Genomic DNA, 13,904 nt, shown 5'->3' with positions numbered 1-13,904 from the left:
AAGGATATTATGTGATTTAGGGACCAGTAAGTGTGCAAGGAAGTCATAGAATCATAGAATCATTTAGGTTGGAAAAGACTTTTAAGATCATAGAGTCCAACTGTAAACATAACACTGTCAAGTCCACCACTAAATCACGTCCCAAAATCACACTGACCCATTTTTTTAAATACCTCCAGGGATGGTGACTCTACTTCCCTGGGCAGCCTGTTCCAATGCTCAATAACCCTTTCAGTGAAGAAATTTTTTCCTAATATGCAATCTAAACCGCCCCTAGTGCAACTTGAAGCCATTTCCTCTTGTCCTGTCGCTTGTTACTTGGGAGAAGAGATGGACACCCACTTCGCTACAACCTCCTTTCAGGCAGTTGTAGAGAGCAATAAGGTCTCATCCTCTCTCAGTCAAAATAATCTGGGTTTTGAGCATCTGTAGGGCTGGTACTCAAGCTTCACCAGGGTTATTGTAAAGATGAAGAGAAGTCATAACACTGTCATGAAAGTAAGAGATGCCAGCACAGTAGCTGAGGAGCAGGAGACATGGACCAGATGCAGGTCTTGTACTGATAGTCTGGATATAGTGCAAACATGGGCAATAAACAATAAGGAAAGAAAAGCAGAACACAGCTTCATAAATGGTTTCTGTTCATAAGGAATCACACAAACACTGCATTTAAGAGAGTACGTGTGAAATACATGTACTCTCATGAGACAACGAATCACAGAGTTTACAGTAATATAAGGCAGAGAAGCAGCATACAATCAGAGATGAGAAAGAAAGATTGGCTTAGCTTCTCAGGCTCTGTTTCAGGCAGCAGACTTATCTGTTGGATAAATCTCCTTTGCAGAAGTGGCAATAAAGTTCTTGGCTGCAGAAGAACTGATAGTTGTGCCAAAGGGAAAAAAAAATAAAATAAAATCAAATCTCAAAGTCAGGCAAATCTCCCTCTGCTGCCAAGAAATCCACAACAGAGCAGGAGTCACCAAAAACCCTGGGCTGGACTAGCCAAAACAGAGCATCAGGACACTGCCCAGTGGAGACGGTGAGAAAAAGGGAACGGTTTTGGTTAACGCCAGTAGACAACTAAGTCCCACACAGACACTCTCTCACTCCCCTGCAGTGCGATGGGGGAGGCAACTGGAAGGGCAAAAGTGAGAAAACTTGTGGGTTGAGATAAAGACAGTTCAATAAGGAGGAGGGAAAACAAAACAAAACAAAGAAAAACAAGTGATACAACAGCAATCACTCAATAGCAGCTACACCAATACTGAGCCAGCCCCCAAGCAACAGCAACCCCTAGAAAACTCACCCCAGTCTTATTGCTGAACATGATGTAGTACAGTATAGAATATCACTTTGGTCTGCTGGGGTCAAGCTGCCCTGGCTGTGTCCCCTCCCAGCCTACTCACTGTGGGGCCAGACTGAGAAACAGAGAAAGCCTTGACACTGTGTCAGCACTGTTCAGGAATAGCCAAAACATCTACATGGTATCAACAGTTTTGTTCACAAATCCAAAGCAGAGCACTATACAGCTGCTCTGACGTAAATTAACCTCATCTCAGGCAGATCCAGTACAGGGACACACTTGCAGACCATTAAAGCCGACTGAACTCTGTCAACAGTCACTATCCCACAGCATGTTCAGCCCCCAGCTGCACTTGAGTAATGGTTTCCAGTGGAGGGAAATTCAGGCTTGGGTGCTTCATTCTGCTTTAATGAATCAGTAAGAGACAGGTTTACTTATTTTACACAAAACTCAGGGAGCTGACTTACATAGAAGGCTCTGTGAATGATGGATAGACCACGTACCTGGTATAGTGACCTTGATACGAATGCAGCCTAAGGATAAAAATCAGAGGAAGATTCACTGCACAAAGGCCATAAAGCTGAAATCTGTGCTAATGAACTTTTTAACACAGAGCACCTACTTAAACGCTCTGTGTTTCTGCCATAGCCCTGGGTAGCGCTCCCTCAGTTGGACACTTTGCAAACTCTGCTGGGTTTTGATTTTGCCACACTGGTACCACGTGCTCTTGACGGCTACAGGTGTCCAGGGCTCTCCTACCCTTGGGAAAAAACTTCGCACAGGTGAGATCTCACAACCCCATTACTTTCAGACTCTCAAAATGGGTCAAAGTTTCCCAGTAAGTGGACATTCTGGGTTAACAGTTTATTTCTTCAATGGCAGTCTTTAGAGAAAGCAAGTAAATATACAGGCCACATGAGACTGCTGAAAACCGATTAGTTTTACTTTCGATATCACAAGTTATAGGCGTATATAGACATGATTAACAACCACCCACGTGGATTTGGTCACTTTTTCAGCAACCTCACAACAGCTCTCTAACATCAGAGGTATCTGAGCAATCTAGCTCAGCATCATTCAGTCTCTCTCAATCTCTCTTTAGTTAACCTTTGAATCAAGCAGCAACAAAATGGATTTCTTTCTCTCCCGCCCCATCCTATCTTTCCTCTACCAGTAGTACACGCTGGAAAGAAAAAGGCTATTCAGAGATGCTTTTATGTATTAGAACTTGCAGTTACTTTGCTAAGCAATTCTCTGGTCAGTCTCATCATGTGATCACCTCTCTTACATCACCATTACACCCTCACCTTTCTGTCCAGGTTCACATTTTAAATAACAGATTGCCATGGAAAGCAGCCATTTTCTTACCCCTACATGCTCCACTGGGGTGCACAGCTACCAACATGTTACCATCTCATTATGCTATCTGAAATAATTTCTTTTGTTCCTTGCAGTTGCTCAAATCAGAGGCAGAAGAAAATCGATAAACCCCCCTTCTCCAAATTTAGTTTGCAGTCTAACACAAACTTACATACCAACTGCCCAATAGCAAGCATTATACATCAACTGTACCCAAATATCTCATCTTTTCATAACAATTTTATAAATAAAAAATACTAATTTTTGAGCATTGACCAGTTCAGTAGGCCCAACGTATTACTGATCTGACATTATAATATCTGCTTCAGATAGTACATTGCAAAAATATTCAGCTAAATATTTTGCAATGGTGTTCACACCTGCAATTCATTGCTGGCTTGCAAGCATGAACGTGAATAAATGCTACAAAACGTTTATTGAATAAGCTACTAGATCAATTCACTCATTGGAGAGCTTCCTGGTCAGGAATCATGTCAGGATTTTCTGTGCTTTTGAATGAAAAGAAGCATAGTAGAAGTGGCAACATGCAATATTCACACATTGTAAAAAGCACATATTAAGCGAAGAATTAGAAATTATAAGTGGGTAAATCATAGAAGACCAAAACTAGCACTAAAATGAGTTAACCAGAGCTCGAAATAATGATTCTGTGGATCAAATCCAATGGAAATGATTATTCTCAATGCATGGCTTCTAACTTCATCACTTTCTGCTTAATAGCTGGGAAAATCTGACAGAAGTCTCAGGCTCCTGTTACAGAGACCAAAAATAGAGAAATTAATTATTTTAGGTTTTACCTTCCCATGTTTGCTGTACCTTAACCTGAACACCCTCCTTTTCTCTGGTAAGCATTATTCAACTTGCTGTTGCATTTAAAAGAAATTACTTTCTTCTTTTTTTGACCCAATTCCTTGCAAATATGCACCAGACAGAGAACTGGATTTTATCATTTCAAGTTCTATGATTTTTTTTATGGCAGGCAAGTTCCACTTTCAAATATTCTTAAGTTTTTACATCAACAATTAAAAGGCCCTTTACTGGTGCAGCTGCCGACTTGTTACGTTTGGATGTCTCAGTACCACTGGCCACCAGATATTACTCCTTCACTTAGAAGTTTTTTCATAGCATGTTACAGACCACTGACCTACAGCTTTGCTATCATTGTATTGCTTTCCTGTAATGTATGATGAACAGCAACCTTATAAAAATTAGGAGACAGAAAGGTAAAAGGAAGATGAAAAAGGAAATTAAAAGCAAAAATCCCAAATGTTTACTTGTGGGACACCAGTTCAGAGGTCTGACCACAGCAAAAAGCCATGCCTGTACCTGGAAACACACCAAGATTCTCATGCCTCAACTGCAGAGGTCAGGCACACTATGGAACAGGCCTGCTTGGTGTATTCAGTGATGTTGATCACTGTGAAACCTTTTAGGATGCTCTGCAGATCATTATTGCAAGAAACAGCACTACCATCTTAAAAGCTTCTTTGCCTGCTTCACAGCTGAAAGAAACCAGATAAATAGCCCTATACAGCCTTAGGTATGACATTCCTTTGGTCACAGCTTTCTCAGAGATTGTGCATAAAAAAGAATGCCATGAGCACAACAACTGCAGATGTCTTCTGTGATTTGCCCAGTACCTGACGTCTGACAGCTGAAGCAGAAACTGAATTTCATGATTCACTTTGCTGCTCACAAAGAAGTGCTTTATTTCTGCCCCTGGGCTTTCCAGTATGAAAAGGGCAGCACCCAGAAGCCACAGAACCTTACAAGCATATAAGCCCTGCACAACTAGGAGGCGCCTGGATGCTGGCAGTGATGCCAGCCCCCATGTGCAGAGGTGAGGACAGCTGTGCTATGGAGAGAGAAGCTGGAGGAGTTCACATGCACCACTCTAGGTCTGTCCAGAAAAGTCAGAGGCAAGTGTAGCTTTGCTATACAACCAGTCCTATATGGAGCATCAAGAAAGGCTAATAAAGGGAAAAAGGAAAAAAAAATGTGGCAAAAAAAGCCCCTCACATTTCAAAACACACCTATCTGCTTACTAAACATTGTGCTAAGTGGTATCTGAGAAATAACAATTGAGAAAATTATTGAGGAAAAGAACCAGGGCTGGATTCCAAAATAAAAGCATTGGAATAAAACATTTCCCTGTACAAGCAGCAATGGTTTCACTGAGCCTTCCTCCCATCTTTCTCAAGAGAATGTAAAAATATATAAATAAATAAAATAAATCAAGCCCTTCTCCCCATCCCACAGCTCCCAAACAATCTTGCTGCTTAGAAATGCAAAGGCATTATCTGCACACACAGTGGCTACAACCGTTACGTGGATAGCCTCACTAAGAGTCCTCCCAAGAAATCCACTAAAATGGATGGTTTGCATACAATATCATTTATGCTCATTTCTAACATCTAAACTATTATTTCTTGCTGTTACAGAAAAGGACTAAGTATTGAACAACAACTGTGCTTCCTTTTGCTTCTCAGCTTTTATCATTTTCCACAAACACACAACAATACAATAAATAACACTTCACTCAGACCAGTGGGACGGAGTCCAGTTAAGACTCACCATTTCCCTATCCCTTACGTTACCATACTGGTCACCTCAGTCTCCTACTGTAGAAGTAAACAGATGAAAATAAAATAAGCATTTAAATCACTATGTTTAATGTAAGAACATTTTTACATCTATATTGCACTCTCTTTTCTATAGCACACATGACTGCACAAACTGCTATCTTACTGTATAGAGAACACAGTCTTTTTTGTGTCCTATGTTCTGGAAGTATCAAAATGCTTCTTAAGAGTGAGGGTTTTTCCCTTCAGAATTTATTTTCAAAATTATTCATTTATCTCTACCACACCTATAATGCCTTCTGCCATTTTGTGTGCAATCATTAATTACATTAACAGTTCTCTAATTTTAGCATGGAGGAAGAACAATGCTCAAGAATTCACTCTCTGTCCATCAACAGAAACCATCAAAATCACACTGAAAATAAAACGGGATAGTTTGCAAAAGCAATTTAATGACATTTCCAAAATGCCTGGATTCCACTGAGCTAGAAAGATGGCAAGACCATTGTTTGGGGCATTATTCTGGCATTTTTGATTCCTGCCACATCCAGTCCAGGAAGCTCAGTGACACAGCACACTGCTGTCACTATAGCTTACAGTGCTTTCTCAGCCCTCCAAAGCAGCTTGCAGTGTTTCTGAAATGTCAAAGTCTGCTGACTGCAGACTCCCAGACACAATATAGAAATAAATAATGTAGAAATAATGTATAAACAAATGTATTCTTTTAATAATCAAGTCTTACCTTCACCATTAGCAAAAGTACTGTCAAATTTAAGCCACTAAGAGCCTTTTTATTTTTTTCCTTTTTTTTCTTTTGTTTACAGTCCAAGACTTTAACCACTGGAAACTTACTGGTGATATTGATATGAATTCCAGCAATTACTTGTTATAACACAGTGATTTGTCTGAAGTAAAATGAGCTAAAGGGATTCTGAAAATGAAGGTGAACGTCTGATACTCACTCTTTTATTAAGTCACTGGGAGCTGTGGCGAAAAGAGCACTGTGCAAACATTCCAAGCAGAGCGTAGCTCATCTCTGGCAGAAATCTTTTCATTTCCTCTGTCTCTTCCTATCTTCTACCAGTTCTGCCTTATTATTACTTTGATATCAACAAAAAAAGACATAATTAGGCATGCTTATCTTTGAGAGCGCTACAGGCTTTACAATTCTGTCCCATTTATTCTCATGGCTATGAACTCAATCAATCACTATTACACAGCTCTTTCCAGAGCCCCCGTCAAACCATGGAACCACTAAGGAGCAACCACAGGAAAGCATCAGTAAAGACTAATATTCTATCAAAATATAGGATTGTGAATACAGGTACAACAACCACGCAGGCAGAGATATCTGCTGTTTTCCCTGTTTCCTTTTTTGCCCTTGTTTCTTCAGTTTTATTGGACAGGGAGCTATTTATACAGACAAAATAAAACAAAACTCAATCTTTTCATCTTATAGCTGCTGTGTTGGAACTAAATCACAGGGAGAGGGACTAAATGGTCTTTTACTTTTTCCGTTCTCAAAAGAGCTTCATGAGGTGATGTAAAATAATGTAACTTCACTGAAGTCCATAGAACTCTGGTGGTTTCACTTTTTGTGTGTCTCACTCACTGGATCTAAAGCAGAAGTACATGAAAATAGAAGAAATTATTGAGCAAACTCATGCAGGAAAAGTGCTGATGAAATGTCTGCTAATATAAAACTCCATGTTTAGATCTTATCATGTTCTTGGGAATAGTAAACTCATGCCATCCAGAAGGACCTTGACAGGCTGGAGAGGCGGGCCCGTGTGAACTGCACGAAGTTCAACAAGGCCAAGTGCAAGGTCCTGCACGTGGGTCGGCGCAATCCCAAGCACAGCTATAGGCTGGGCGAGGAATGGATTGAAAGCAGCCCCGAGGAGAAGGTCTTGGGGGTATGGATTGATGAGAAGCTCAACATGAGCCGGCAGTGCGCGCTTGCAGCCCAGAAAGCCAACCGTGTCCTGGGCTGCATCAAAAGAAGAGTGTGACCAGCAGGTCGAGGGAGGTGATCCTGCCCCTCTACTCTGCTCTTGTGAGACCCCACCTGGAGTACTGCGTCCAGCTCCGGGGGCCCCAGTACAGGAGAGACATGGAGCTGTTGGAGCGAGTCCAGAGGAGGGCCACGAAGCTGATCAGAGGGCTGGAGCACCTCTCCTACGAGGACAGGCTGAGAGAGTTGGGGTCGTTCAGCCTGGAGAAAAGGGGGCTCTGGGGAGATCTAATTGCGGCTTACCAGTACCTGAAGGGGGGCGACAGGAAAGATGGAGAGGGACTGTTTATCAGGGAGTGTAGGGACAGGACAAGGGGTAATGGGTTCAAGCTGAAGGAGGGTCGATTCAGATTAGATGTTAGAAAGAAATTCTTTACTGTGAGGGTGGTGAGGTACTGGAACAGGTTGCCCAGAGAGGTTGTGGAGGCCCCATGCCGGGAAGTTTTTAAGACCAGGCTGGATGAGGCTTTGGGCAACGTGGTCTAGTGGAGGGTGCCCCTGCCCGCAGCAGGGGGGTTGGAACTAGATGATCTTTAAGGTCCTTTCCAACCCAAACCATTCTATGATTTTTCTCAAATAATATTCCTCATATATCCCACTCATAAAATTTCCACTTCAGACTGTCCAATTTTGCATGTTGCAGACTTCCACTATCATTTGTTTCATAAGGACATGATACTAAAGCATACTGTTAACTGAAAGTGATTTTTACACCAGTTATGAAAAAATGTTGCTATAGCTCTTTTTTTTTTTTTCCCCTCTAATTTTGGCCATGCAAAACAAAACATCAGCTGATTTTGAAGCAAGTCTGGCATTTGTATAAGGACTTTGTTCTACTCAGCTTAAACTTGTTGTTAATAGAATTCATAAAACTATTTTCATTTCACAAAGCATTTCAGAGCTTCTTATTCCTGTAATTTAAAACATTGAGCTATTCTGGGAGGGACAGAACAGGGTGGATTCAATTTAAAATTATTCCACTGCTATGCATTTATAGCTAAACAAAACTCTAAATTATGTATTAAGAAAGCACTAAATATTAAAAAACCCTGCCAAAACCCAGGCTGTATTAGTTGAGTGCAGGGAAAAACAGTGCCATAACAGAGGGAAAAATTCTCACCTCAGTCTGTGGGATAAACACCTGCAAGTGAGACTGTCACCAAAATCCAGGAATAAAAGAAAACTCCTTAACACCAATTTAGCATTAAGAAGCAGGCATTTCCTTTTATTGCAGCGCTGGGTGGCAGGAGGATAGTTCCTCTAATCAGGCACACCTAATGCTGGTTCTCTTGTCATAATTATACACAAATATTACGAAGATTACAAAGAGGTGCACTCTTTGTTACAATAATTGGTTCATATTTCTTTGCCTAGTATGCAAACTAGAACGCATGCTCAGTTCCTTTCTCCTCCTCTATCTTTTGAGTAGGTCGTATAATTTGGGTAGGGGGCTTATGGGTCAGTGGTTGTGGGGACCCTGGCCCAAGTTACCTTTGCCCTAGTTTCTCAATACTTCAGTCCCACTAATTGTTCACTATATGCCTCAGGAAGATAAGGATGCTCCTGGAAGCAATTAGCGTCCTCCCTTTCTGAAAAGTACGTACATAAGGACCTTTAAGTGTCTTGTAGCTCCTCCTTTTCATGATGATGTATAACAGATGCTCATTCTAAGAATCATTAGCCTTCTACCTAAAGTAACAACAAATAGTTTCTTATCACCTACAAGTAGGCCTTCGTTACAGGCCTATCTTTTTGGCTACAAGATCACATCAACAACAGAATAAAATAAAGGAAATTAAATAGGGATGTAGGATCTATTTTTATTAAATGTTTTTGGTAATCTCAGCTTCAAAATTCAGCTCATTTGGTGAGAATAAGTCAACAGTTGCAGGATATTCAGCAGAGATGAATTCAAGATTTACTGTGTACTTACGGAAATTCACTTTTCCACTTGCTCAGAGAAAATAAATATGCAATCAATAGTAACAATTAACAAATAGGCAGGTAAATATATTATCATTACAAGAAAGAGCTGATAAATGGGCACAGTATTTTGGCTAGTGATTTTCCATAAAATCTTTTTGTACTACTGATCTAATGTAATGACTGAAATTTCTTACAAAGGAGACTCTTCACCTCTGCTGCTTGCAGGGAGGGTATTTGCTACTGTTAGTCCACACAGAAGCATTTAATATTTGCAATCCTGCACTAAAAGCCAAAGGTGGTTCCACTGGCCAGCTAGAATTTTCACGTCCAGATGACAAACACACTTACTACACCCTGCTCTTGTACATGCAATGAGATAGTGACTCTTTCATACTGATAGGGTGCAAGACAGGACAATTTTTTACTCCTAGTCAGCTATTAGAAAGTCAGACACGTTTTCATTCATAGTCATGATTTAAAAGACAGTAATACATTGGCTACATACACATCTGCCAAATATGATTAACTTCTCTTTCTCATTAAAAGCCTGTCACAAGTAACCTTCACAACATTGCTCTTTCCCAAATTAAAGTTACACGCAAAGGGGTTCATCCAACCAAAAAAGGAGTAAGTTCTCATCAAAAGAAATCGCCTCCTCTCTGCCCCCAGCAGCCTGCCCTTAACCACACAGAGCATAGCCAGTGTCACATTTCCAGGCTGATATCAAAATAAGCTCTCAAACACAAAATTGCAGAAGTAATAGACAGTTCATGAAGTTCACTGGGGACTTGGTTATGGTCATCAATTTTACATGAAAGGCACTCCTATATAACAGGAGCTGCTATCAGGACAAAGCTTTAACCTACCAGATCTATTGAAAAAGTTAGGACTTCTCCCTGCTATCAGCTATAGCCAACCATTACCTCCTCACAGTCAACCCGCTGCAAACAGGTCCAGCTGCGCACACAATGCAGTGCCTCTCTCCTCTGGCCAAAGACTCTAGCAACATGATGAGCTGTGCCCTGCCTGCTCATGCAATGAAGGCAAAACATAAACCACATTAGATTATCACCCAAATAACCCCCCTGAAAATACAGACACCTCCACACCAACACAACACTTGGAAAACCCTTCACTGAGGAAAACCTCACACACCACATCAGGTCCTTTCCTGATTGGCTGGCCTTCTCTGGAAGGTTCCAGAAGGGGGTAGAGCAGCCAATCACATTGCTTGGCTCCCCTGAGGGATGGATCTCTCCTCATGCCTGGCATATTGTGAGCCCTGCTGAGGTGGGGAACTTCTGAGGACTTGCCAAACTCACTGTCAGCCTCTGCCAGCATCTCTCCTCTGGCTGGCACCAGGCCATACCAGCCCTTCTGAGCCACAGGAAGCTCTGGAGAAGCTGCTGCTACACAGTGGGGCTGGCAGCATGGCCAGGACAGGCTATGGAGGAACACTGCAGGATGAGACAGCGGTAGGAGAAGGGCGTCGCAGTGCTGAGGGAGGGCTGTGTGGGGTGGGGGCACAGAGATATCAGGGTGCGTCTGGAACCCCCTTGTCAGTACTGGGGCAATGCCTGCTGGTGGTTGGCAACCAGGCTAGTCCAGATCTCCCCTTTTCCTCTCTGTTTACTGATAATGGTCCTTGATGTTGGGGTAGGGACTGGGAACTTGTGCCTAAGCTCTGCCCTTTCCTCACTTCCCTGAAAATGGCCCATGTGTCTCCTCAAACTGGGAGAGCTGCACGGAATCTACTATGAATTCTAAAGAACTGCCAGGTAGGTCTATTTAAGTAATCATCCTCCCTCAAGGAGGAGGTTGAGCTTGAACTCAACTAAAATTTCTTAAATGTTTTCCCCAGAATTCCTTTTTCATCTAGGAACAAATAGGTAAGTCCCAAACTCAGCCTTTTTATTTGGAAATGTGTAAATATTTCCTGTAGATATGGGCAGCAGAACAAATGGTATGATATGCTTGCATCAAAATGCTCTGGCTTCATTCAGCATTAAACCACATCCTCCTGTCCCTGGTCATGTGCCTTATTTCTCCCTTTGCTGCAGTGACTGAAGTCCCACACAGCACTATTAGGAGAGCAGACATGGAGCACTGTGGTAGACATAGGTTACCAATGAGGGGAAGTGTTGCATGAGAACCTAAAGCATGTTTTTCCATAAAGTGCAGCGGTAGCATAAGCAGATGTTGCTCCTGAATAAGACATTTTCATGTGTACAAAACCAACTTTTTACGCAACCTAACACCAAAACTATTTGGATTTCTGCAACAGATGTTCGCTTCCTCTCACACCCCCTCAAACTCCAAAACTTTCCATCCATAAAGAAAGGCTTCCAAAGAAGCCCTCCTGCTTTCTGACCATCTCAGTCTCAGAGGAAATGTCCTACTAAAAACAGTACTTTCACAGGAAGTAGTCTGGAGAAACATGTTCCAACCAAAGGTGAGAAGCACTACAGACAAACCACTTTCAGATCTGAATTCAGGTGCATTTCTTTACTTTTGCTTGGTAAGTTAGTCGTGCATGTAACCCTTTTGTTTGTTCAGATGTTAATCTCTATGAAACTGGCCAAGCTGTATCTTTTGCAATCTGAGAAGAATAATAAAGTTATTTTCATTTGTTCTTTTAAATAATTTAGAGGCAGTGGAGTGCTATAGCAAGGAGAGTTCTGACAGAAAAGGTGGCAATTTCAAGCGTATTCCCTGGCAGTTAGTTAAACCTGGCACAACCTATTACAATCCACACATGAATTCCATCTGTATAGCTGTAGACCAAACGGTGTAGTCTCGCTCTTTCCTGTCAGTTGTATCAGTTACCACTTTACAGCTTTTTTTTTAATCTCTCCCTTTTAACAGTTCAGCGCCGGTTAGACTGTCCCTAGCAGTACAGGCTCTGATGTGGCACGCCCCGAATCGTTAACATCCGTCAGAGGGAACGGCCTGGGAAAAGGGCCGGGAGCTTCACGCTAGCACGGCCGCCCCGACCGCTGCCGGGAGAGGCTACGTGTGCTTCTCCCCGGCGGAGGGGTCCGCGGCCGCTCTGCGCGCTGCGGTCCTGTGGCGCGGACCGGCTTTGGGACACGGCGGGGGCGGAGGGTGCGACACACTCCCGCGGCGGGCGATTTGGGCGCGCGGCGTTCCCCGCCCCCGGCAGCCAATTGGCCGCTTCCTTTCATTTGCAAACGGCCGCTCCGCGCGCAGACCGCACTGGCGGGCACAGCTCTGCGCGCGCTCCCAGCCTCGCGCGCCGCCAACCTGATCGGCGCAGGATGTGGCCTCGCGGTGACGTCAGGGCCAGATGTTTTCCCAGGCCACGCCCCCGCAGGGGTCCGGGCGACTCCGAGGAACGATAACGGGGAACGCTTATTCTACTGTCACAACGCAATGGAAGGGCTGGGGAAACCGCATCGTTATTTTATTGCGTTGTCGAAAAACCAGCATTAATTCATACTCCAAGCAACAAGCTGCCAGTGCCAGGATCTATCTGCTCTTCTTTTTCTCTTCCATTGGACTTCCAACGCTTTTTTGATTTAGGGACAAGCTGGGTGTGATCGTCACGAACAAAGTGTGTTTTTGATGGCTGCTAGATCAGCCTTTACTTCTACAAAGAGATCCTAAGAAATAAGAGAGGGAAAAGTCTGCTCACATAATCTTTTTAAAAAGGAAAAGAGCAGTGCTGTTGGGTTTTTTCCTCTTCTGTTTGGATTTCTTTTTAAACTTACGAAAAATGGCAACAGCAGCATATGTGGATCATTTTGCAGCAGAGTGCCTTGTTTCTATGTCCAGTCGTGCTATTATCCATAGTCCCAAAGGGGACCCTGATCCCCAACCTGATGCAGCAATACCTCCTTCATCAAATGGAGAAGATAAGCGAGAAGTCAGAGAAATCGGGAAAGACAATGGATCATCATTACTTGTGGTAGCTAGCATTTTAGCAGATCTGAACCAGCATGTCCCAAACTCACCCGCTCTAAGGATGGAAGAAACAGAGACCTTTGATATCACAGAACAAATACACATTTCTATTGCTCCTCAGGAGTTTGGGGAAGAAAGTGTGTCTTCGGCTGGTAAGCGTGGAGGAGGAAGAGCAGCCACACCTACTAGCCTGGCTGCAGTAACTGAGCCAAGCCCCAGACAAAAGAACAAACGCACGAGAAGCTGGACTGACCCTGGATCACCCCAGAAAAAGCACAAATGCCACTATGTGGGGTGTGAAAAAGTTTATGGCAAATCTTCCCATCTTAAAGCTCATCTAAGGACCCACACAGGTTAGTTACAATCCAGCCAGAGATTTATTTGTTACAGCTTGGTAATTAAAATGAATGTTGAAAAAACAAAACCAAACAAACTTATATTTGGCCACCATTATGGTTTCACCTCTCAGAACTCAAGCTTGGGAAAACCAAACAACAACAACAAAAAAACCCCTCTGGGAATAAACCCTTAGTGGGCATTGATTCAAAGCTAATGTTGCCCTTTTCTATTACTTAATGTCACAGGGAATGGTGTGTGGGTCATCTGTATGGGTTGTACCAGGCTGTAATTTTTAGCTGCTAGCCTTCTCATTTGGTGTGCCTTCTACTTCCCTTTCCAATGCCTCTTACCCTCCCCCATCTACTTTTTCCTACCCTATGCTCCTGTTACTACCTTTATACCAGCTTACCACGTTCCATGCAAGCAGCAGTACTTT

General features: G+C 42.8%; 1 protein-coding gene across 1 annotated transcript in view; it reads left to right on the top strand.

The window, feature by feature from the left end:
• Nucleotides 1-12,443: 12,443 nt before the first annotated feature.
• Nucleotides 12,444-13,904, top strand: part of KLF13 (KLF transcription factor 13) — a 35,146-nt gene continuing 33,685 nt past the window's right edge. The window contains exon 1 of the mRNA XM_010301226.2: nucleotides 12,444-13,482. Coding sequence (XP_010299528.1) covers nucleotides 12,942-13,482 — 541 coding nt within the window. The 5' untranslated portion in view covers nucleotides 12,444-12,941. The remainder of the gene's footprint in view (nucleotides 13,483-13,904) is intronic.

This window comes from Balearica regulorum, chromosome 12 (assembly GCF_011004875.1).
Source record: "Balearica regulorum gibbericeps isolate bBalReg1 chromosome 12, bBalReg1.pri, whole genome shotgun sequence".
NCBI lineage: Eukaryota > Metazoa > Chordata > Aves > Gruiformes > Gruidae > Balearica > Balearica regulorum.
The sequence above is the reverse complement of the archived record's forward strand: the minus strand, read 5'-3'. Positions and strand labels throughout refer to the sequence as shown.